This window comes from Trichomycterus rosablanca, chromosome 7, assembly GCF_030014385.1.
Source record: "Trichomycterus rosablanca isolate fTriRos1 chromosome 7, fTriRos1.hap1, whole genome shotgun sequence".
Classification (NCBI taxonomy): domain Eukaryota; kingdom Metazoa; phylum Chordata; class Actinopteri; order Siluriformes; family Trichomycteridae; genus Trichomycterus; species Trichomycterus rosablanca.
Window position 1 is genome coordinate 35,342,940 of NC_085994.1, and position 22,657 is coordinate 35,365,596.

At 39.1% G+C, this 22,657-nt stretch overlaps 2 protein-coding genes across 5 annotated transcripts in view; both read left to right on the top strand.

The window, feature by feature from the left end:
* Positions 1-1,977: 1,977 nt before the first annotated feature.
* On the top strand, positions 1,978-12,962 carry cep78 (centrosomal protein 78). Of its 4 annotated transcripts, none has more exons than XM_062998637.1 (16): positions 1,978-2,049; positions 2,820-3,086; positions 3,420-3,589; positions 3,670-3,742; positions 3,830-3,933; positions 4,918-5,092; positions 5,966-6,079; positions 6,195-6,259; positions 6,649-6,742; positions 6,826-6,928; positions 7,131-7,173; positions 7,257-7,412; positions 8,597-8,674; positions 8,781-8,935; positions 9,587-9,719; positions 11,542-12,962. In XM_062998637.1, the coding sequence occupies exons 2-16, from the start codon at positions 2,834-2,836 to the stop codon at positions 11,983-11,985; spliced, it is 2,160 nt and encodes a 719-aa protein (XP_062854707.1). In that variant the 5' UTR covers positions 1,978-2,049; positions 2,820-2,833; the 3' UTR covers positions 11,986-12,962. The 4 variants fall into 4 exon arrangements, with proteins under 4 accessions (XP_062854707.1, XP_062854708.1, XP_062854710.1 ...); XM_062998638.1 differs by having other exon boundaries at positions 6,652-6,742; XM_062998640.1 differs by having other exon boundaries at positions 9,587-9,750; positions 11,542-11,634.
* Positions 12,963-13,858: 896 nt separating this feature from the next.
* cabin1 (calcineurin binding protein 1) overlaps positions 13,859-22,657 on the top strand; it is a 73,777-nt gene continuing 64,978 nt past the window's right edge. The window contains exons 1-10 of the mRNA XM_062999308.1: positions 13,859-13,882; positions 17,722-17,771; positions 17,852-17,947; positions 18,074-18,187; positions 18,315-18,449; positions 19,332-19,512; positions 20,000-20,129; positions 20,234-20,383; positions 20,728-21,158; positions 22,443-22,614. Of these exons, the coding sequence (XP_062855378.1) occupies positions 17,769-17,771; positions 17,852-17,947; positions 18,074-18,187; positions 18,315-18,449; positions 19,332-19,512; positions 20,000-20,129; positions 20,234-20,383; positions 20,728-21,158; positions 22,443-22,614 (1,412 nt within the window). The 5' untranslated portion in view covers positions 13,859-13,882; positions 17,722-17,768. The remainder of the gene's footprint in view (positions 13,883-17,721; positions 17,772-17,851; positions 17,948-18,073; positions 18,188-18,314; positions 18,450-19,331; positions 19,513-19,999; positions 20,130-20,233; positions 20,384-20,727; positions 21,159-22,442; positions 22,615-22,657) is intronic.

Consider the following 22,657-nt stretch of genomic DNA (forward strand, 5'->3'; position numbering starts at 1 on the left):
TTACTTACTTTTTGTTTTTTTATTTATTGGATTTTACATTTTTTTTCCAAAATTGTCCAGAGTTGGAGCTTGTACATAAAGACTAAAATGTTTTTTCCTCCCTAAATAGATAAACAATAATACAATGAAACAGAATATATTAATATATTACTTATATTACTTTAATTAAAAGTACAATGTATTTTTAAATGTTTTATTACTTCTGTACAATACAATATCTCCAACACAAGGTACAAAACACACATTTACTTGTTTGGAGGGCATTCAAAATAGCAAAGCACAGATTTGCAACTGCTTTCCAAGTAAAAGTTTTTATTTTCTGTGAAGATTGGAGCTCGCCAGAATCTCATTTGCATGTACAAAATCAGCCTATAAGTTCATCTCAAACATTTTGTTTTTTCACTTACCTTTAGAGGAAAAACATTCTGTTTAAAGAATATTATTATGTCTTAGTATTTTTACCTTATTCCAGATCTTGTCAGGCAGCTATTAAGTGTTTGTTGTGAGAGGTAATAATGTCTGCGTCCTATAAGGCTAATGTTGCTAACAAGAAACTGAAGTTTAGTATTATCAAACTGAAGCCCGAAATCACACACACACATACTTCATACCTGACAAATTTGTTCGGTAATATTAGGTTTGCTTATGAGGCTTTCAAAATAAGGGAAAGTAGTAGACCTGGCGGACCAGCTAAAACATTAAAATGCAAAAAACAGGTAATAATACAACCAGCTAATCTAGTAGACCAATTAAAATATTAATACAGACCAGCTAAATCAACAAAAATACAGATGAAGACCATCTAGGTTAACCATTATAAGTTGTCAAGATCAGGTTGATAACCATCAAATCTGGAACACCTGCCATCGAAATATATACCAGAAAATCCATGTTGACCATTATAGGCTGAAAGACCAATTAACCATCAGAATGTAAACCAGCAACAGAAGGCTGACCCTCACAAACTGATTGACTAGGTAAACCATCAAACCAAGAACTGGCATGAACCATCAAGGTTGACCATAATGACCTTATAAACCAGATAAAACTTAAAAAACATAAACTTAAACAAAGACCAGTCAAACCATCAAAATACAAGCTAAAAAATATAAGCTAAAAGTAGGTGGGATAACCATCCTGAGCTTGTGGACAAAGTAAACCATCAACAAAACCCAGATAGTTTACCATAATACACAGAAAGACCCTCTAAATCTTAAAAAGAAAAACCAGCAAAGCAACTACAATATTAAGGTAAACCACCTAAACTGTCAAAAATACAAATATGCAAAGACCAACTAGGTTAGCCATCATATGCTAGGAAAACAATTAAACCATCAACATAAGAACCAGCAAAGACCAGCTATTATTACCATTAAAGGCTTATGAGCTAGAAGATACATCTTAAAACAAAAAACTGGCAAAGTGAGGTTTGCCATCATGAGCCAAAAGACCATCTAATCTGTCAGTTGATAAACCAGCAAAGTGGGGTTGGTTAAACAATCAAAATAGGTCTTTATGGGTGTTTTTTAATGTACACATTTTGTGATCTTCAAAAACAAAACTTGACATAGCCCTACAAATATCTACCCACTGCTCTGTAGAGTTCATGAAAAATACATTTACAGGGGCACGTGTTTGGTGTAAAATAGGACCATATTCAGTTGGATAATGTACTCAGATCCATAGTATTCATTCATTCATTATTTATTCATCCTTATTATTGTCTTCATCGCAAACTCACTTAATTCTTACATAAATACAAGTGCAATTCAACCTCTAGCCGATAGATGGTAGCAGCTGTAGCTTGGCATTAGAACCACAAAGGAAGAAGAAAATGGCTGTGTCTTAAACAAAATACAAGAGTACTAGAAAGTCTGTCCAATTAGGGGGCCAGTGATTGTGTAGTTATGCTTTTTTTTAATACTATTTAGTAAGCAGTGTGCGGTTTGGGGTGCAGCCAGCGGTTAGTTTGAAACAGTCGCGGTAGCGGTACACCAACAACAAATCCTCCCTGGAGTCAGTTGGTAGGGAAACAGCAGCAACAAACAGGTAATAACGGACAGAAAATTCATTTGATAAAGAGTTTGCCCTCGTAATATGCAGTATATATGCCAGTAAATAGGTTTGTAAATAATTATTTGATGTTAGACATTAGTTAGTCATTAAATGTTAGACAGGTAGTTTGACAAGCTTGTAGTACCGTTAGCTTGCTAAAGTGAAGTAAGGCTGATTAATATATCAATTTTAATCGGTAAATCAATATTATCATAGTCAATAATGATACCACAAAAGCTGCATTCTGTGAAATGAAAGTGAGGAATTTGATGTGACTAGTTTGAGCTGTTGGAAGGCTCTGTACTGTATAATGTATAGCTGCTGAACAGTGAAGTGAAACAAGTATTTAATATAATATAACAGTTACAGTACAAAGTGTTTTAAAGTCAGTGTATATACACGTATATACTTATACATATATAATGAATGTGTGTTCGTGTATGTATGTGCATAGATATATATATATATATATATATTTTTTTTTTTTAACTTACTGGCCTGGCCTTGCGTCTATACTGGTGTCTGGTTGGGATGGCCGACACCCTGCAATGGATTGGCACCATGTCCAGGGTATTCTTGCCTTGCATCCAGTGTGTCCCAGTAGAACTAGACTGGAAATTATGATTCTTAATGGTTCTGTAAGCTACAGATTTTGTATTGCTACAGTAGCCTTGGCCAAAATTGTGACTTTCTCTGAAACAACTGGATTGTTCTTTGCCCTCTTCATCATCTATGTGGAATATTTTCTCTCCTCGTCTTTTTAGGTGTTACATGAACAATGCTGAGCTCGGCTCAGAAGCGACAGCAAGATTCTCAGGACTTTAAACGCTGCTACGAGTCTGCATGTGCAGTCCAGGGTTTGGCTCCAGTGGCTGCGGTAAAATCAGGACTTAATCAAGGCGAGCTGGGCTTCAACCCAGATGGCATCAGTTTACCAGACTGGGCACCTATACTTTCAGCCTTAGCCGTTAACAAACAGTTACACCATGTTGGCATTAGAAGCTGCTATCTTGCCAGTCTTGGATCTCAAGGTTAGTAATTCTAGTCGGTACCCACGTTGATGAATGCTGCTCTTAAACAATTTATTCTGATGTCACTGCAATAAGATTAAGGGTTATTTTCTGTTTGTAGGGTATATTGACTATTAAGGTCATGCACTCTTTTGGGAAAGCATGGGTTATGTTACCATTATTTTGGCACCTTTGAAACTATTTAGATCTTTTTACTGCATAGATAGAGTCAGTTTTTGCATGTCCCACTTTATTATTGGAGCCTGTGTCCCATTTAAGGGTTAAAATTGCATTGTAAAATTGCATTGTAAAATTGCATTGTAGAATTGCTCATGATAAATGTGTTTCTTTTAGATCCTTATAAGTCATCGCGCAAGAAAAAGACTCCTGTTATCCATTCCAAGAATATGACCTTTCAGCTCTGTAAAGCTGTGCAGAAGTGCCTGTGTGCCTCAAGCAGGCTGAAGTCGCTTCATCTGAATGAGCTGCCGTTAAGAGAAAGAGACCTGGACACGCTGACCATGGTAGAACGAGAAAAACAGGAAAAAATTTTAAAAGAAAATGACACATCTGTATTGAATCTTTAGCACTTCTTTCTCTGCAGGGTTTGGCCAAGAGTGTTTCATTGGAGCATCTTTCTTTGGCACACTGTCCTATCGGAGATGACGGATTGGAAAGTAAGTCATGAGTTGTGGTATTTTTTAGACAAGTGTATCATTTGATTCAATGATAATGTTTATTTTTTTATATCTTTATGCATTCAGCTGTCTGTCAAAGCGTCAAGTATTCCACATCAATCAGATCTGTGGACTTTACTGCATGTAATTTAACATGGCGAGGTGCAGAACATATGGCAAACATTATAAAGGTAAGTGGACTTGTTTGCCTAAACAATACACTAAATCTAAAATATGTGGGAAGTTGCTTGCTTTACTTGCTTGCTTTAAACCACAGGAACCAGTATAGAGTTAGTTCCCCCATTTGCTGCTCCACCAGCCTCCACTGCTCTGGGAAGGCTTTCCACTAGATTTTAGGGCATAAGTTCAGTAATCTGCTTTATGAAGCATTTTCCAGTTTCACTTGGAGACACTGGGCCCAAGACAGGAATGCCCTGGACAGGCCATCAATCTATTGCAGGTCTTCAACCCCTCATCCACCACAGCCCACAGAAACATAGCAATTGATGTCTGTGTAGCTTGTAGATTTGAACCTGGATCTCAGCGGCGGTGGGCTGGTGTAATGGACCACAGCACCACCTGAGCACCGTTATTCCTACTGTATTAAATTTTGCTGCCAACAGTCAATTATCTGGCTTTAACCAAAAACAGATTGACCTGCCAGGCTGCCAAAGGACGTGTAGAATATCAATGCTCCAGATTCCAATGGTGGTTTCATTCCATTTGTTGCTAGGTTTTGTGCATGGTTATCTTTGAGGTTTGTGTGCTGCCGCTTGACCTTAAAAATCCAGTCCATGAAGCTCAGTGTGATGTGGCTTCCAAATGAAGCTTGTAGCTTAGTTGTGTGTCTTTCAACCTAGTAGAGACAAATTTGAAGTGGTACGCACTGCAGGCGACTATATGGCCTGCTTCTTTAGGGTTAAACTGTTGGGTTCACATGAAAATAATGGCTCACTTGATGCTTGTTTAGTGCACATGGGTGTGGCTGAACAAGCAGAATCCATTTGATTGTCCACATGCGTTTTTCTTTGCCAAAAATTGTTTATTCTATTAGCTTAACAACTTTACTGCAAACCTACAGAAACAACCAACATTTTTTACAGCAAAGGGTGGAGTAACAATCCGGTACACGCTCAAAATCATTTATTCAAATATGGCTGACTTGTTTTGAGCAGCTTCAAGCTGTGAAGCGACACAGCACGGCATGGGCGGAGACTTTGCGCTACAGGAAGGCGGAGTTTGAGACGATGGGTGGACTGCGCAGGATCACGCTCAATGACAACATCTTAATCGCAGATAGAGGAGTGATGTCACTCGCACAGGAGCTCACAGAGGACCTGTGGGTCAAAGGTCAGAGAACACTCACTGAGGCACCTGTCAGATAAACTACTGTAGATCATTCTTACATAACCCCTGTGTGAACATGTACATTCATTGATTATTTTAGAAGTCACACCTACCGTACAGATGAACTTTGTGGGTATACAATTACTGACTGACTGTAACCCATCTGTTTCTCCTAATGGTGGCACCTTCTCAGCTTTACAATGACACTAACGTGAAGATGACATAATAGTGTGTGCAGCTCTGGTATGAGTGTATTAGGTGTAGCAGTGTTGCTGGGATTTTTAAATACTGTTTAAACTTACTGGCCTCTTTATTAGGAACACAGACTCTGTTTGCACTTGTTGTAAGTGGATAGTTAGAGACTAGAACTGTATTTATTTTATTATTATTTAAAAAAAAATTATTTTTATCTAGTCTTTTGTCAATGGCCACTAGATAGATAGATAGATAGATTCTTTATTAATCCCGAAGGAAATTAAGGCCTCAGTAGCTAGTTACATAGATCAAAAGTAATAGTACACTCTAATAAGATAAATAAATGTCCGGATGGACGTGCAAAGCGGTTTGTTGGCAGTTGGCTTTCTGTTTTTGGTTGGAGCACTATTGTCCTCCCAGCGTTGACATTCAAATGTTGAAAAATCCCAACAACACTATGGCACCTGTTATACTTGTACAATGTACAACGTACCATCACATCATTACCAGTATCAGTTAGTGTCATTGCAGTGCTGAGAATGGTCCACCACTTAAAAATCATCTGGTCATCTGTACAGTAGGTGTAGTATATAAAATGATCAATGAATGTGTGTTCTTAGTGAGTGTATGTACATGCATGTGGTTAAACTCATTCCAGAAGTGTGTTTTGTTCTGGTGTAGCCGTGGACCTGCAGCGCTGTGGCATCTCTAATGAAGGAGCTCAAGTGCTGGAGAAGATGCTTCAATGCAACACGACTCTGTGTGTACTGGACATAAGAAGGAACCCACTAGTGGGTCTGTGAAATGCACAATCACAGAAAAGCAAAACTAAATCCCTTTGATCTAAAATGCTTAATTGGCTTTGTATAATGTTTTATAATGTTTTATAATGTTTTATAATGTTTTTTAGGCACTAACATAGTGAAGGCGGTGATTAAGAAGGTCTTGATGAACACTAAAAGCCAGGACTCACAGGTAAGATTAATGTTTATCTGCTCATTGATTTTGGATGAGGGGTGATGGTACTATGGTACTCTGTACATTAGAAAAATACATTTATGTATACAGATTTGTTACGAGTTTTGATTAAACAGTTCAACTAGTACTAGTGTGCACAACCCCAGATCTGATGAACATGCATCCCCCCCCCTCTTTCCCAACTGTGCTTATGTTTACTTGGAACATCAGGATTCAAGCTTCCCACGAATTGAATTGGCTGTATCTAAGGGTGGGAAGGTCAGAAAGCAGGGTGGTGCCATAGACAGAGCAATTGTCATAAGGAACTGGAAATGACTAAATAAAAAGGAAAAGGGAAATAAAAAACGAATTCAGAAACCAGTGCCAATGTGTTTGTGTGTGGGTAGCAGTATCTTTGGTTGAAGCCTCCAGCTAAAGATACACACGAGCACTCAGGATTCATGACGAGAAGGAACGCAGGAAGAGCTTCATTCAGAATCGGTAAAGAAGCCAGATTTAAGTTTATGTATGAATTATCCAAATGCCAAATGAAAAAAATACCCTATTGGATGTATGTGTTAAAGGATCCCGAAAGGCATCTTCAGCAGTGTGTGGGTGGAGGCCTCCTCGGGCTGGCAGTGCTGGACATATTCCATGGCGCACTGCAGCACGGGCCAAACTTCAGAGGTATGAGCCACTGAGATACATCATAGATTTTTAGAATGCAATTTCTTTAGCAGGGTTTAATAAATGGGCTTTAATCGTGTGTGCAGTTTGTGCTTGACGTGATGCAATCGAAGATTTAGGTTCTCTAAGGTTTCTTTAAAGATTGTTATGCAGTAAATTGGTGTATTCATGTATAAATCTTGTGTCTCTCTGTGTTGTTCAGGGGTCTTCCGCCGGCTGCCAAAACAGTTGATCATAGTTTCCAGGTGTTTAATAGTTAATTGTTTTCATTTTTATTACTATACATACAGTATATGTATGTAACTATACAAAACAATTTCTGATTTAGAATGCCTCCTCTATCCGAGTCACTCTGGAGTCGGAGAGCGAGTCAGAGGAAAATGAGAACGCTTCTCAAAGTCAGTGTGCAGAGTCAGTGAGTCCTCGAGAGAACATTGCTAGTGTTCAGTTCAGACGCCTGCAGGAAGATTACAAGCGTCTACAGGTACCACTCTGCCAATAGGACAGGATTTGCAATAATCATCCCAAAGTTTCCTTCCAGGATAAGTTGAAGGTTGGGTGCCCAGATGTTTATCTAACTTATGGTTTCTTCATAGCATCATAAAACTAACGTTAAGAAAATGATTCATTCATTCATTTATTGTAACAAGCTGTTTTATATTGATCAGGTTCATGATCAGCGTCAGTCCAAAATCGTCCAGAACAACTGGGTGCAAAGTAGGAATAGTTCTGGTCTCAGAGCATCATACACTCTTATGTATGTAACTCAATTACACCAAGGGGTAGTTTAGAGCTGCCATTCCACCTTCTGCATGTTTGTTGAAAATAACAGTACTCTAAGGTTTCCTGCATGGGAAAACATACCAAACTCCTCATAGAAACAAGGTAGTGATTAAGAGTATGTCCCAGGACCTGGTGCTGTGGTACCATGCTACTGTATGTACATCAACTATTTATTCGAAAGATTTTTTTTCTGGACCCCCCTCCCCCTTTCTTCATTTCTCAATCTAGTCATTTCCCATTCCCTATTGTGAATTCACAATCCTCAACCTGTTCAAGGAGAGCAGTTTCCCCACACACCCCCTACCACACGTGTGGCTGCTTCTTATCACCTGCCAGGGTTGGGTTTTTACACACAGCTATACTGCGTACATGTCGGAAAGCAAGACTAGGCTCCATCATGTGACCCCAACCCAATTTACCCCCCCACCAGGATCATAAAGGTTATATCCTTTTGATTCGACTGGTAAAACTACAGTGCTCCGAACCAAAAACTGTCAGCTGTGCTGTGATTTTCCTGCTAATTGTTATTCACAATTCTTACTGTCAAGTTCCATTACTACTAAGGATGCAAGGAATGAAAATGTCCAAACTACAAGATCATCACAGTCAGCAAGGAGAGTGATCCCAAAATCCAGTCTGCAAATGCACATCAAACAGTACAAAGCAACCATGAAAAATAAGTTGTAATAATGCTAGTGGATTAATAATTCATTTTCGATCACAACCGAAGTCTAGTTTCTTTGATTAATTGAACTGTAGCATGCACATTGGACCCCAATGTAATAAGCCATCACATTGCCCCCGCTTAATAGGCGCTCAGCTTTGTATATGTCCCCACAGCTTGAAACCCCTGTGAAGCATAAGAGTTTGTCATTTCTTCTATAGGAGGAGCTGAAGGAATGCAGGCTCAGACTAACCGAGGAGAGAAATGCAAGGCTGAAAGCCAGTTCTCGTCTGCTAGAGGTGCAGCACTTTCTAATAATTTGATTTGCTCTTATATTACCATTTGTCTGTGGTATTAAAATCAATAATTCTCTTGAATGTTTGTCTGTTTGGCTTCTCCTTTTAGCTGGAGCTCGAAAATGATCGTCTGCGTAACATAAATCAGTCTCTGTCTGAAGCCCCTGTTAGTCGCTCTGTGCTGGAGGATGACCAAGTTCTGGACAGCATCGAGTCCTCCTTTCACAAATTCCACGCTTTCCTCGATCTGCTCAAAGATGCTGGGTTAGCATGTGTTTCTTCCTGTAGAAAAATAACTGAATGTTGTATTATCAAGTCACATTTGCAAACATTTACAGACATGTACGGGTGACAAGTGAAGACAACGGTGTGAGTTTCTTTAGATTTAACAAGATATCATAGACACAAGACACTACTGACACAGGCATATAATATTGACCATATTCTTCACAAGTGCATGTGTGATGTACACCAAGAGAACGGTATGGGCCTAAATGCTTTACCGCCACAGTGAGCGGGTTCTGTGGCTGCCTTATGCCAGGGGTCATTTTGCCGGCATTATTTGATTCATTTGACCCTTTAGAGGAAATTAGTACAAACATATTCTGAATGATCTCCTTAACAATATAATGAACATTTCTATCCTTAAGAGAGTGATCTCTTTTTATCGTAATAATGCTTACCTACAGATTTTGGCATCATAAAACTCAGTTTAATTGAATCTTTTGGAGGAATTGTGTTTTATTTGGTGCAGTTCTAGATAATTGTAGAACATGTCAAGGTGCAGTAAAGCTGTCTTGGCGGTTTATGGTTTGTTATCTGTCTGTATGTTTGTAAAATCCTTTCTCCTGAACCTTGGTGCAAGAGTCATGCTGTTTTATTTTGATAATTAATTCTACTTGTGGTGGTTTTCAGGTTGGGTCAGATGGCGTCCATGGCTGGCATTGAGCAGGAAGACTTTGGGGTTTTGGGTCGTCCTCAGCTTTCCTCTACGCAGCAAATGGGGCAGGGACACCAGAAGGATGAGCACATGATGGGCGATACTGCTGTACAGTATAGCGTGTTTCCACAGCATAAAGGTTTTTAGGAGCAAGTGCAATTTAAACTTGTTTCTAGCAGGAACCAGGGCTTTTTCATCTTAAAATGGGCTTTTTTTTTCAATTAAAAGGCTTTTTGGGGACAGATTCTTAGTAAAGCCATAATAAACTGGCTAATGAATTTTTTCAGCCCTGTTACATCTCACCTGAATATCACAAAATCACTCTAAAACATTTAAATATTCATCACCTGCTATTTTGTGTGTTTATTATGAACAATATAACAAATACTATTAGAATAAGAACAAGCAAGTCTTACAGAATGATCGACCCTTAAACATTAAGAGCTGCATTTGGCCAATAAACAGTTAACAAACAGACAGTCTAGTACTTTAATCCTTTTATTATTTAATGTTTGTGTTACTGCAAATCATTCAATATGGATTTCTCTTTTCCTAAATTTACCTTGGGATTATTGAAGTGTCTGTTTCTCTCTCACTTTTTCTATATAAACAATTTTCCATCAATCAGAGGCAAAACAGACAATACTAAATGTTTTTCAGTGCTTTTGTCCCTCACTGGAATCAAAGGCTACCTTAGCATTTTCAGTGCGGTCGTACCTTAGTCGTGTGCTGAAATGACGAAAGCACTGGTTTGCGTCAATTTTGTTATTTTACATAATGCAGGACATTGTCTGTGTAGTCTGGCAAGAATGCAAAACAGGAACAGTAGTGCTCACTCAGGATAAATCTAGATTTCTGAAGGTCATACAAGCACATTGGGAGCATGTGTGCTCATCCTAAAGAAATCTGAGACTGCATCACTTAAAAATATACACGCCCTTGTGCTGCTAACAAAAACAAATTCATGTAGTGTCGATATATAATGTTTAATTAGATACGAGAATACTGAGAAAAGATTCTGAGAGTGACTCCTCAATATAGAATCTCTCCACATCCTCCAGGCTTCTAGATCTCCTCTTGTGGCCGTTCCTCTTTAGCTTGACCTGTAGCTTTTTGGTGGTTTATGACAGAAGACTGGGATGGAACTACACTATATGGACAAAAGTATTGGGACACCCCTTCTAATTTTTGAGTTTATGTGTTTCAGCCGCATAGATTGCTAACAGGTGTAATAAATCAATTATATAAAGGAAACAGTATATGGAAGGCCTTTCCCTGTTCCAGCATGACTGTGCCTGGCTTTCTTGACATCGGTACCCAGCCATATGAATTCTCATTTGACTGAATGGGCACAAAATCCCACACATACTCCAGTCATGTGACAAACCTTCTCAGAAAATTGGCTGCTGTTGTAGCTGAAAAGATGACATAGAGGTCACTCTATTTGAATACAGTTTGTTTTTGAAATGGGATGTCCAACTAGCTTATGGTCAGGTGTCCCAATAATTTTGTCCTTAGTGTATTTGTGCATGGATGTAAACTATTTGTCACTGTTCTGCTGGAAGATACAGTACAAGCAAGACCCAGTTTTAGTTTCTTGGCAGATGCAGACAGATTTTTATTTTAAATCTTCTAGCCACTTTATGGAGTTCATAATGCCATGTATTCTTGATTCCAGGATCTTTTGAGCACTGTACTTAATAGTGGGAATTATGTTATTTTTTGTTTAACTATCTTTCTTTTTTCACCAACTGCCCTATTTGTTGTAGTGTATAAGACCATTTACTTAATTTTTTCCCCTGTATCTCCCAACTGTAAATCTGTGACTAATCACAGCATTTTGCTGTATGAACACTCAAGCAAATTAAGCAGATTATAATTATTAGTCTAGTATAATAATTGCTTGTGTCCTTTTACACTTGCTTCACAGATCACTGAAAACCTTCAAAGAGCGTCAAGACTTCAGTCCAGCAGATCCAACTCTGCAGCTTCTGCCGACTTCAAGAACTCTCATCAGCTTCAGTTCCCCTCTAGTGTTCTCCACTCTCCAGCCAACCACTCCAATCATTCTCCTGCTCCTCTGGACCAGCCCATGTCTCCTGAGCTACAGCGAAACGTCTATCCAAACCACACAGACAGAGATCCAGGTTCGGATAAAGACCGGAACAGCCAAGCATCGAAATCAGGGAGTTCAGGCAGCAGTGTCCGTGTTAGCATTCATAGTCAGCTGTCCTATTCTTACAAAGACGACTTTGAGGAAGGAAGGATCTCTCCTTCTGTGAGCTCTAGGTCATCCAGCCTCTCTCAGTTTGGATGTGTTAGGCTCAGTGGCTCAGACGGGCAAAGGAGCGCTGCTGGGTTGGGTGGGTTTTAGAGGCGCCTTACAATCTATGATCTGTGATTTGCTCAGAATGCTCAGTGCCAACACTCAAACAAAACCTTGTGGTCATTACTGTACCAGTTCTCACCAGTCATTTGAATTTTTAGATAGGATACACTATATGGCCAAAAGTATTTGGACACCTGGCTGTTTGTACATCCCATTTTAAAAACAAATTGTATTCAAATAGAGTGAGCTCTAAATGAGACCATTTGTATGGCTGAGCACTAATGTTGGTCAAGAAAGCCTTAATTGATTTTCCAGTTTATTTCTAATGAGATATACAAATTAAAGCTCTGCACTCTGGTGTCCCTAGTGGACAGCATGCTTCTTTATCACTTTATCACCACATTTGCAAAAAACTTCTAACTCCTAAGACTGAATTGTGGTTAAATTGTTCCCCTGCCTTATATAGACACAAATACATCATTGGATAATTTCTCACTCTCTTTTTCTTTCTCTGTCATTTTCCAATTTGTTTTGTGAGCATTTGTGATAAACTGATGTTACTCATATTTTACATGTAAGCACATGACACCCAACTTAAAAAAAAAAAAAGCATTGTGAATATGTAGATTGTAAGTGTACCAAAATGGTCCAAAATAGCTTTAGTACAGAGTGTACAAAAAACAGCATGTCAGAACAGTGCTGGTGGCATTGCTACCATAGTCTTTTATACTCTTTAGAGATTTTTATTTTCATTTTGAATCAGTGAACAAATGATTGAACAAATGAGTTAATCTAGACATTATTGATAGTTTGTTCTTTCTTTTTATGATTTTTTAATGTCATGTTTCTATGGATGCTTGTTAATTATTTAGTAAGAATCTTTTGCAGTTCTTGTGCTGTTATGACAGGGTTTTGTTTACATATTTAGCACTTTTTACTGTTAAGATTTGTACTGTTTAGGTTACTGTGAAAATGTTTGAACTGCAAAATTCTTGTATTAGAATAAATGCATATTGAAATCATGTTCCCTAATTTGGTTTGAAACGCATGACATTTCTTGAACCATTTACTATCATTTAACACATAATGCCAAATTAATTAAATATTTTGGCTCTCTGACCTGGATGACTTACATTGCTGCAGATTTTAATCTTTTAACTTGATGTTAACTTGCCAACTTGCTAATCAGCTGTTTTCAGTGGTTTTACAAGAATACATAACTCATCTCTTTATATGACATACAAAGCCCATTTTAATGTAAATCTTGTAAGTAATGGACTTTAAAGAGTGTCATGTTCCAGCAGCTTCTAATTCATGGTAGACATGATTTCTGAAGATATTTGGATCTAAACTTTAAATTTTCTCTCAGCTTGGTAGAGACTTCAGTTTCTTTATCGTGGATGAAGCCAAACAAACCCTATTTAAATAGGTACAGAGAATTGGCTAGGTGTAGCCAAGCCAACTGCAAATTAGGAGAACATACCACAGAGTTAAATTACATTTTTAGAACTTTATACACCACCGAATTTACTTTACTATTGCTAATGAGTCGACTCTTTGAGTCGGCTCTTTTCGAAGAGGGCCGATTTGCCTTAAAAGGCTTTGTTTTTCCAAAGAGTTGGTTACAGTTTTTTTATTAAACAATGACTTTAGAGTAATAAACTGGTAATAATATCGATTACTTTGGCTGTCTGAAAATGGCACCGCTTTTGGACGAAGAGCCATCTGTCGGTTTTTATTGTTGAACTGGACCAAATTAAAACGAATCATTAGAAGCAACGGTTGTATTGTTCTGTCACCAGTGTGGCCGAATTTTAAGTGACTTAATTCCTGATTGGCTGTCTGCTGAGTCGCTTTTATCATGTTGTCCAATCAGAAAGCGTAATGTTGCTACGACGACGTTCATTGAAGCTGCAGAGGCAGGTTGCTCATCTATGAGCCGGTATGTATCATACGTTTTTATTAAAATATAAAAATAAAAACACAGTTGCTTAAATTGCATGGTATTTTATTGGTCATGTGTTAAAAATGTAACATTTAATATCAGTTATATAAAGGACAGGACGAGTTTCGTCGGGAAAGCATTTGTAAACAAGCGTAGCTAACTGGCTAATGTGAATAATAAAACGCTCTGGCTGCGTCCCAAATCGCACAATGCTATGCTAATCATATAATAGTGGACCAGTATGAATGTCCTGAATGAACATACTATTTAGGACAGTAATGTGCTTTTTGAAACACAGCTTTGCTGGTAGTTACTGACTAGCTGTATTGTTGTGGACAAGACAGTCACTGTCTATTCTGTCCATAGATGGAAGGCCACCACATCAGGACCACGACTGACAATATATTGAAGCTTAACCAAAACGTGTGTCAGTTCTTCTCTAGCGTTTAATAAATTTTAACACAGGATCCTCTTAGCTGGCTATTTTTGCATGATGGAGTCACTACTGTCAATTTAAAGCTCCCAACAACACTGCTGTACCTAATGCATAAAGAGCAGTCTCTCACTATCATGCATGCATGTTCAACAGTCTTCATGTTATCTCTGTACAAGTACACACTCAGACGAAATAACGTTTTACGGGACCACTTAGCATATAAAAATATTAAAGCAAACCAAAACATCAGCACTGGACTATACAGGACTACATAACATGGAAATGTGCAAACACAAGTGCAAACAATACAGTAAAACACAACCACAATAATGAACCCAGTAAACAAGCCAGGTACTGAAAAATATCCATTCTACAACCATATCTTGCAATCATAACTAGTCAATGGTGGTCAGAGTAGAAGGCGACCACAACTGGACCACCACTGACAAGATATGATTGCATGGTGTACATTTCTCACTACATCTTTTTTTCCTTTTTAAAAATATTTTACCAGAATACATGCTGGATTTATGGGACTGGCATTAATGCATTAGGTACAGCAGTGTTGGTAGGAGGTTTGTAAATACTCTACTAAGCAAGATTACCTGTGTAACAGCGTCTTAGAGCTATAAAATTGAGATAAAGGAGTGTTAGAAAACATTTTGGTTTAACTTAAATGTATTGTCTCTTTGAACACCCCCGAGCTGTACCAATAAGGAGGTCAGTTCGTCCATTTTTACGAATCGCTTCATCCTGTTTTGGGTCGCGGTGGACCCCACTACCTAACCACTGAGGGCATATGGGATGATAGGGAGGTTGATAATAATGTGAAAATCGTAAAACATTATGGACTCTGTTTAAAATGATGTTGGCTTGTTTCAAAACAAAATAAATTAGTCGGTCAGATCTAAATGAAGATTGGTCCAGCAGTTCCCAAAACAAACTGCATGAAATAACTCCCAACATCTTTGTTAAACACAAACGAGACTTTTTAAAAAGGCAAGGCCAGACGATTATAACCAGGTGCCGAATTGGTCATACTGCCCTCACCCACCGACACCTCCTGGTTAGCGAGCAGGCTACAACCCTTACAATTAAACATATTTTGTTAGAATGTCCTAGAATTTCAGCCATCAGAGATGACTTTTATAGGGTTGAGAACATGAAGATTCCTCCAATTAAAATTCTAAACTTTTTAGACAGACTTGATATAAAACAAATGATCTGAACAAATAATGATGTACAGTTTCAATATCTGTCTATGCCATAAATATAGCCAGTATGTTGCTGATATGGCAATAAACCCAAACAAACAGATCTGAATGGAATTAGGTTATTAAAATTGCTTATTTAAATGCACTAACTAACATTATTACAATTCAGTGCATGATCATATGTTTTTTGCTAAACATTTTTTCCATCATTTTAGTTATTCCTATCTTTGATAGCAATGTCTTTGATAATATGATGTATTGTAAAGGTGGCTATGAACTTTTGTCAACTACCAGTGCTGAGCCAATATATATTATTTAAAAGTATGATAACAATCATTTGCGGTGTTTTTTTCATGATTTATGATCATGCTTATACAGTACAACATGATGTACGGGACAATGTATAATAAGACTACGGTATGTATGAGCGTACGAAACTGTAGTGTATACATTCATACAGGGTATTTAAAGCTGACTATTGAACCTTCAGGTAAAATCATCCTGGGGTACGGTCTTGGGCAGAAACCACTGAGCTAAATGTTGTTAGCAAATTCACATTAATACGGGAGAAAATAAGGCGTTTCCCTCACACCACTGTCTGCTGCTCTCTGTAGGTTTTTTTTATGTATTTGTGGGCATTTGCCATTCTAGAGAAATACTGTGCATTGTTTGTTATACTGTTATAGCAGGGCTTGCCCATGTCATATAATCTGTTTTTTAGTAAAATACAGCTGAAAAACCATCAGCGCTGGGTGTCCAATAATTGTATTTCTAATTTCCTTATTTGTTATTTTCAGCTCAAGTTCCTCCTGCCTTTTTGTTTTCTCTTTTTTAAGAAGCATATTGAATAACACATCCTCTCATGTGCTTTGAGAGCCTCCCAGACAACCCCCGGAGATGGTGCAGTGGGCAAATTGAAGCTTTTGAAAAATGTAATTTGTGTCTTTAATTCATGTCTGAAATCATCAGACAGCAGCAGACTCAAATTAAGCCTCTGTCTAAATGATGTTTTGTCTCTAGAGAAACAGATTATATGCAGCATTGCAGTAGTCTGGTCTGAAAGCACTGTAGTGCCTGTTGTGCACAATAGGGTAGCATCAGTTCATTTTCAAAAATAAAAAAGGAATCTGTTCTAGTGAAAACATTGTATGAAGACAAAAAGAGTGTGTAGTCTCTAGTTTATGGGTTTGAATTAGCAGAAATCAACCAGAGCCATGACTTGGCAAATTGCACTATGCGCTGATCTAATGCTTTGATCTAATGCTTTATTCATATTAAAATTAACACTCCCAGTATATACAGAGATCCTGCCATCTCATCCTATTTTATATCCAATTCTATAAAAAGGCTGGCTCACTGTAGGAAGAGGCATGTATATCAGGGAATACTAAACTTCATTCACGACTTTTTTAAAGAAACTTATACGTTCAAAAGTCGGGAGGAACAGTGGCTTAGTGGGTAGCACTTTTGCCTCAAAGCAAGAAGGTCCTGGGTTCAGTTCCCAGGTGGAGCGGTCCGGGTCCTTTCTGTGTGGAGTTTGCATGTTCTCCCCGTGCCTGCCACAGTCCAAAGACATACAAAATTGTCCAGGACTGTGTTTAACATTAAAATTGTAAGCTGATCATTCTTGTGTAATCAGTAAATACCTGTCCTGTCATGGATGTAACCAAAGTGTAAAACAAAACGGTACAATCCTAATAAATAAATAAATAAATAGCAAATGTCCATTAACTACATTTCTTACTCCTCTACTTTTCCTGGACCCTGCTAGAGAAAGAACATGGCCTATGAAGCTTTGGCATCAATCACTAGACAGTTTCTAAAAGGTGGTTTTATAAACCCAGTGTGGCTTCTTTTGTCAGATAAAATGAATAATTTTTTATTCATAACCTTTTGATAAAGTTCTAAATAGCCATCAAAACTACTTGGCGCTCAGGTGGCGCAGTCGTCTTGCCCTAGTGGGCTAGCCCACCAGTACTAAGATCTGGTTTTGAATCTCAGTGGTGCTATCGGCCAGCCAGAGGGGGAAATAGCAGAAGCCCTGATAAAGCTGTTGATAAAAATAAAACGAATTGTCTTGTAACACTTTAACAAGTCCAACTATCTAAGCTGATCTAGTGTGCAGTATTATGTGTGGTATTGTGATGTCTGGCTAAACCTGCTGCTGTTCATTTGTTCTTTCACAGCTTCTGATGATCAGTCAGCGGTGATGCACAACAGCACATAAAAGAACATGGTAAGTTATTCTATTTATCAGCCCAAAATGTAACACCAGCTCTGGTCAGCCAGCAGTATGTAACCTCACCTCTGTTACAGATCCGAATAGCTGCTCTGAACGCTGGGTCTCTGACTGCAGATGAACATGAGGATAATTTTCGAAGCACAAAGCAGGGTCAGACGAAAGAAGCTCAGGTGGGTTTGAAAGAAAACAGTCCACCTATTTAATATTGCTGGAAAGTAACATGACATGGAAAAATTACCCAATAAAAAAAACTAAGCTGTGTATGTACATGTGCATGCTGTCTTAATGTGCTACAGGAAGCAGAGGCATTCGCCCTCTACCACAGAGCTCTTGATCTGCAGAAGCATGACAACTTTGAGGAGTCGGCCAAAGCCTATCATGAGCTCCTCAAGACCCCACTGCTTAAAGAGGTACGCCCAAATATCACACAATAGAAATAGAAATACAAATATTTTTTACTTAGGTCTTTATATATGAATTCATTGACTGATGAAAGGATGGATTGTTTTGACTAAATAACTTCTGGCTTTGCACCAGGCGGTGGCATCCGAAGATGAGAAGGTGGGGCTGAAACACCCAGGGCTAATGCTGAAATACTCCACTTACAAAAACCTGGCCAATCTTGCTGTGCTTAAAGATGACCTGGACACCGCCACGAATTTCTATGTAGAGGTGAAAACTTCCAAACTGTTTCAAATGGGTAGTTAGTTGTAGCTTAAACATAAAACAGAAGACCTGTTATGATTATTACGTAATTAGATAGATAGATAAATTCCCAGATAGGGTTCGATTCCCATGTGGAGCTGTCCAGGACCTTTCTGTGTGGAGTTTGCATGTTCTCCCTGTGTCCGTGTGGGTTTCCTTGGGAGCTCCGGTTTCCTCCCACAGTCCAAAGATGTGCAAGTGAGGTGAATTGGAGAGACAAAATTGTCCATGATTGTGTTTGACATTAAAGACTTGAACTGATGAATCTTGTGTAACCAGTAACTACCGTTTCTGTCATAAATTTAACCAAAGTCTGTAAACCATGACGTTTCAATCCTAATAAAATAAATAAATAGATTTATCCAGAGCGACTTACAATTGTGACTGAATAAAATGCTCACAATTAAAGGTTAAGGGTCTTGTTTAGGGGCCCATTAGAGTCAACGTGGTTGGTCTTGAACCAGTGACCTTCAGATCACTAGTCCAGTACCTTGACCACTGTTCTACCACTGCCCTACTTTTGCCTTCATTAGTTGACGCTAAAACGTTTTCCTTTTTGTTTAGTTTCTGTTTTTTTGCATTCTTTAAATTTGGATACACTCAATTTCCCTGTGCACTCAGGCAGCCTCTGCCGATTGCACGATACCCACACACACACACACACACACACACACCACCTCTGACGTGTGAAGCCTTCCCTCAGACACAGCTAACTGTGACTACTGAGCATGTAGCACCACCTAGTTTTAAAATCAGCCCGATGTTGGTGTGATATTAAACATGTTTCTTCTTTGCAGTGTCTCAGTCTCAGTTTTTTCCACCCTGATTGTGCATTTCATTTTCCTCCAGGCTGTTATGCTGGACTCCACAGATGTGAGTGTTTGGTATAAGCTGGGACAGGTGGCTCTGAAGAAAGTAAGCATCCCACTGGCAAGGCACGCGTTCGAGGTGGGATTGCGCTGTAATCCTGACCACTGGCCGTGCCTCGACAGCCTCATCACCATCCTGTACACACTCAGTGACTACAGCTGTACGTACTGCTGGAAAATATTTATAAGCATCCAAGGGCTTTTGGTTGCTCCCTCTATTTTTTGTAGCTTTAATATTATTCACTTCTCTCTGAAGCCTTCCTACGAGATTGTGTCCCACAGTGTGTCTGTGGGAATTTGTGACTATTCAGTCAATGAAGTCTGTGAGGTCAGACACTGATGTTGGAAGAGAACGCCTGTCTTGCAGTCCAAGTTTAATGCATCCAAAAAGTGTTCAGTTCTCATCTAATGTTGGTGCTTGACCTCACAAATTCTTATTGAAAGCCAGCATCCTCATGGTCAGGTGTCTACATACTTGTGGCCCTATATTTTAGGAAAACTTAAAGAAAGAGGTGATTTCTCTGCAACTTTTTCTGTACTCATTTTCAAGATTTATCAGCACCATCTTCGTCCTAGTAAATTAATCTCATATTTTTGGACCTCTTGTCTGACTAATGTCTTGTCCTTCTGTGTTTTTTCTTCCTTCAGGTTGCCTGTACTACATATGTAAAGCTCTGGAGAAGGACCCAGGCTACACCAAGGCTCGGGTGCTGAAGGAGAAGATCTTCAAAGAGCAGCCCTGCCTCAGACGAGACTCCATAAAGTTGTTCTCAAAACTGTAAGCTACTTTTAGAAGCCGCATCTGTTAGACTCCTCTGTGTCATCTCCGTTGTTTATCTGATAATTAAAAGCTTTATGATCGCTTTATGTTTCTCTCTTCAGTGATATAAACGAGCCCTGTGATGAGATAGACGAGGAGGAAGCTCACAGTATCGTAGAGGAAGCTTTGGAGCTGAGGAGACAGAGACAGGCAAATCTGGTCCAACCTCCTCTACAAGACCTTCAACTGGTGGAGCCCCTCAAGCGCTTAACGTGAGTCCCTGCTGCCATTAACACAGCCCATAGTGTTGTTATATGTGCTGTACAGCAGAGCTTAGTCCAGCTTGTCTATGTGCAAAGTTTCATGTTGCAGTTTTTTCTAACCAAAATTGATTGTCCTTTCTCATTTTTATATTAATAGATCTATAAAACAGGTATATTTTATATCTATATTTAAAATATACTGTATATAATATTTACAGTGTGTTATTCTCCTCTCTCAAGTGTTCAGATACCCACTTCAACTAACCAACTAACTAACCGTCTAAAGTTATGCTTTTGTTTTGTACATGTCACATCACATTAATTGCTTGTCACTTTTTGGCTGTACATTACAGGTGGAAGAGTGTGGGCGAGAGCTTCCTTGCCATGTACAAACACCAGAATGAGTGTCTGGTCCCTCGACCCGACTTTGGTCGCCGAATTGACCTCTCCATGTACCGCGACCCAGACTGTCTCCTTCAGGCTTCTCCAGATGCCCCTAACTTAAGCACAACTCCAGTTATTGAACCTCCCCCGTCGTCCACCCCTGCTTCAGCACCTGAGCCTCCTCCTGCACCTACTGCAGACTCTATCAGCCCCAGCGCTAGTCTAACTGTGCCCTCGGAGAGCTTTTCTCAACCACAGGCTCAAATCATCAGCTCAGGGCAGCTGGAAGTGGACCAAAGCATGATGGAGATTGATATAGCAGTTACAGGCATGCCTGTTCTTGGTTTGAATGGTGCTGTGCCTGCTATTGCTTCTTCTATTGCTGCTGCACCATCTGGTGGTAAGTATGGCCAGCAGCAGACTGTAAAAGCTTTTATAGTGTTTAGAAACTGTTGTAGAAGGGGCTGTTTGGGCATCCTTTTACTTTTAAAGTCTTTTAAGGAATCGTTATGCACATGTTGCTAATGGCAGTGCCAATACTCATCCACTATGGGTTCATCTAATCATCTGACTGACAATCTGAGAATAAATAGATGGAAAACGCTTTAAAAATATTCTTCATTTTTATCAATCACTTAATCCTGGTCAGGCTCCTGATCCACAGTGCAACACTGTGTGCAAGACAAATAGACAGAGTTCCATTCTATTGCTGGGCTTTGGCCACTAAAAAAAGAGGGCTAGCAAATGAAACAGCAAAAAATGTGCATAAGGTTTAGCATGCACTGGAGTGGTGATGCAACTTTTTGCAACAGGATCTTCAAAGAAAATTAGGAAACCTTATGTGCAACCTTGTCACAAGAGTTATACTTATCTAGATATGGGGTTCACAACAACTTCAGTGGACTGATGAAGTACAGTGGAGGTCTTCGGGATGGGAAACTGAAGAATAAAGGAGCAGCCTTTGATGAGACACATTTGGGCAAGAAACTAAAGCTGAAAAGAGACAATTATCGGCACATTGATCCAAAATGTACCTCAAAATCCACCATGAATGCAAGCTGTAGCTCTTGCAATGGTCCTTACATTCTCCGGACTTAAACCACTGTTAAAAATATTATGTGAATCACAAACATGCTATACATTCTATACAGTACAAGAATATCTTTGAACTAGAAGCGTTCTGCAAAGAATAGTGGGTGAAAACAGAAAGAGTTTTTTGGCTAACATCATGTGGGGGTGGCAGCAGCGACGAGAGAGAGATGAGCTCCAACTGGATTGTGTGCAAAAAAAAAAAGTGTGAGTGTGTGTGTGTTCAATTTCCCCAGTGACTTGATTTTGAGTCTCAGAGGTTCCACTGGCCTGGTCATTCTCTCAACATGCACATGACTGGGAGAGGAAAGGCTGCAAGTGGTTTCAAGTCCCCTCCTGATCTTTGTACTTCCCAACCACATGTAACTGCCGTTTTATCAGGGTATAGCTTGTATCTCGGTATGCATCATGTATAAATCCACCACTGGCTGATGAGAAAGACGTGTTTGGTTCACATGTGTTGAATGAAGCTTCCATAGCCAGCAATTAGGAGACAGAAGAGAAACGATTTGGCGAAATTGACGTTGACCACGAATTTGCTTTAATGCTTTAATGTATAGGAAATATATTTCTAAAATATTGCTCTTCTTTACAGTTCTTGACCCTTCTTTAAGCGATAAAGCGAAGAAAGCCACCAAGAGAAAAAGAACCACCGAGGACTTTTCTGAGACCACCAAGAGGCGCTCGGCACGCGTTCGCAACACCAAATGTAAAAAAGAGGAGAAGATCGACTTCCAGGAGCTGCTGCTGAAAATCTTGCCATCACGGTACTACAACAAACTATAAATAAATACTGTGATAAACTGGTGC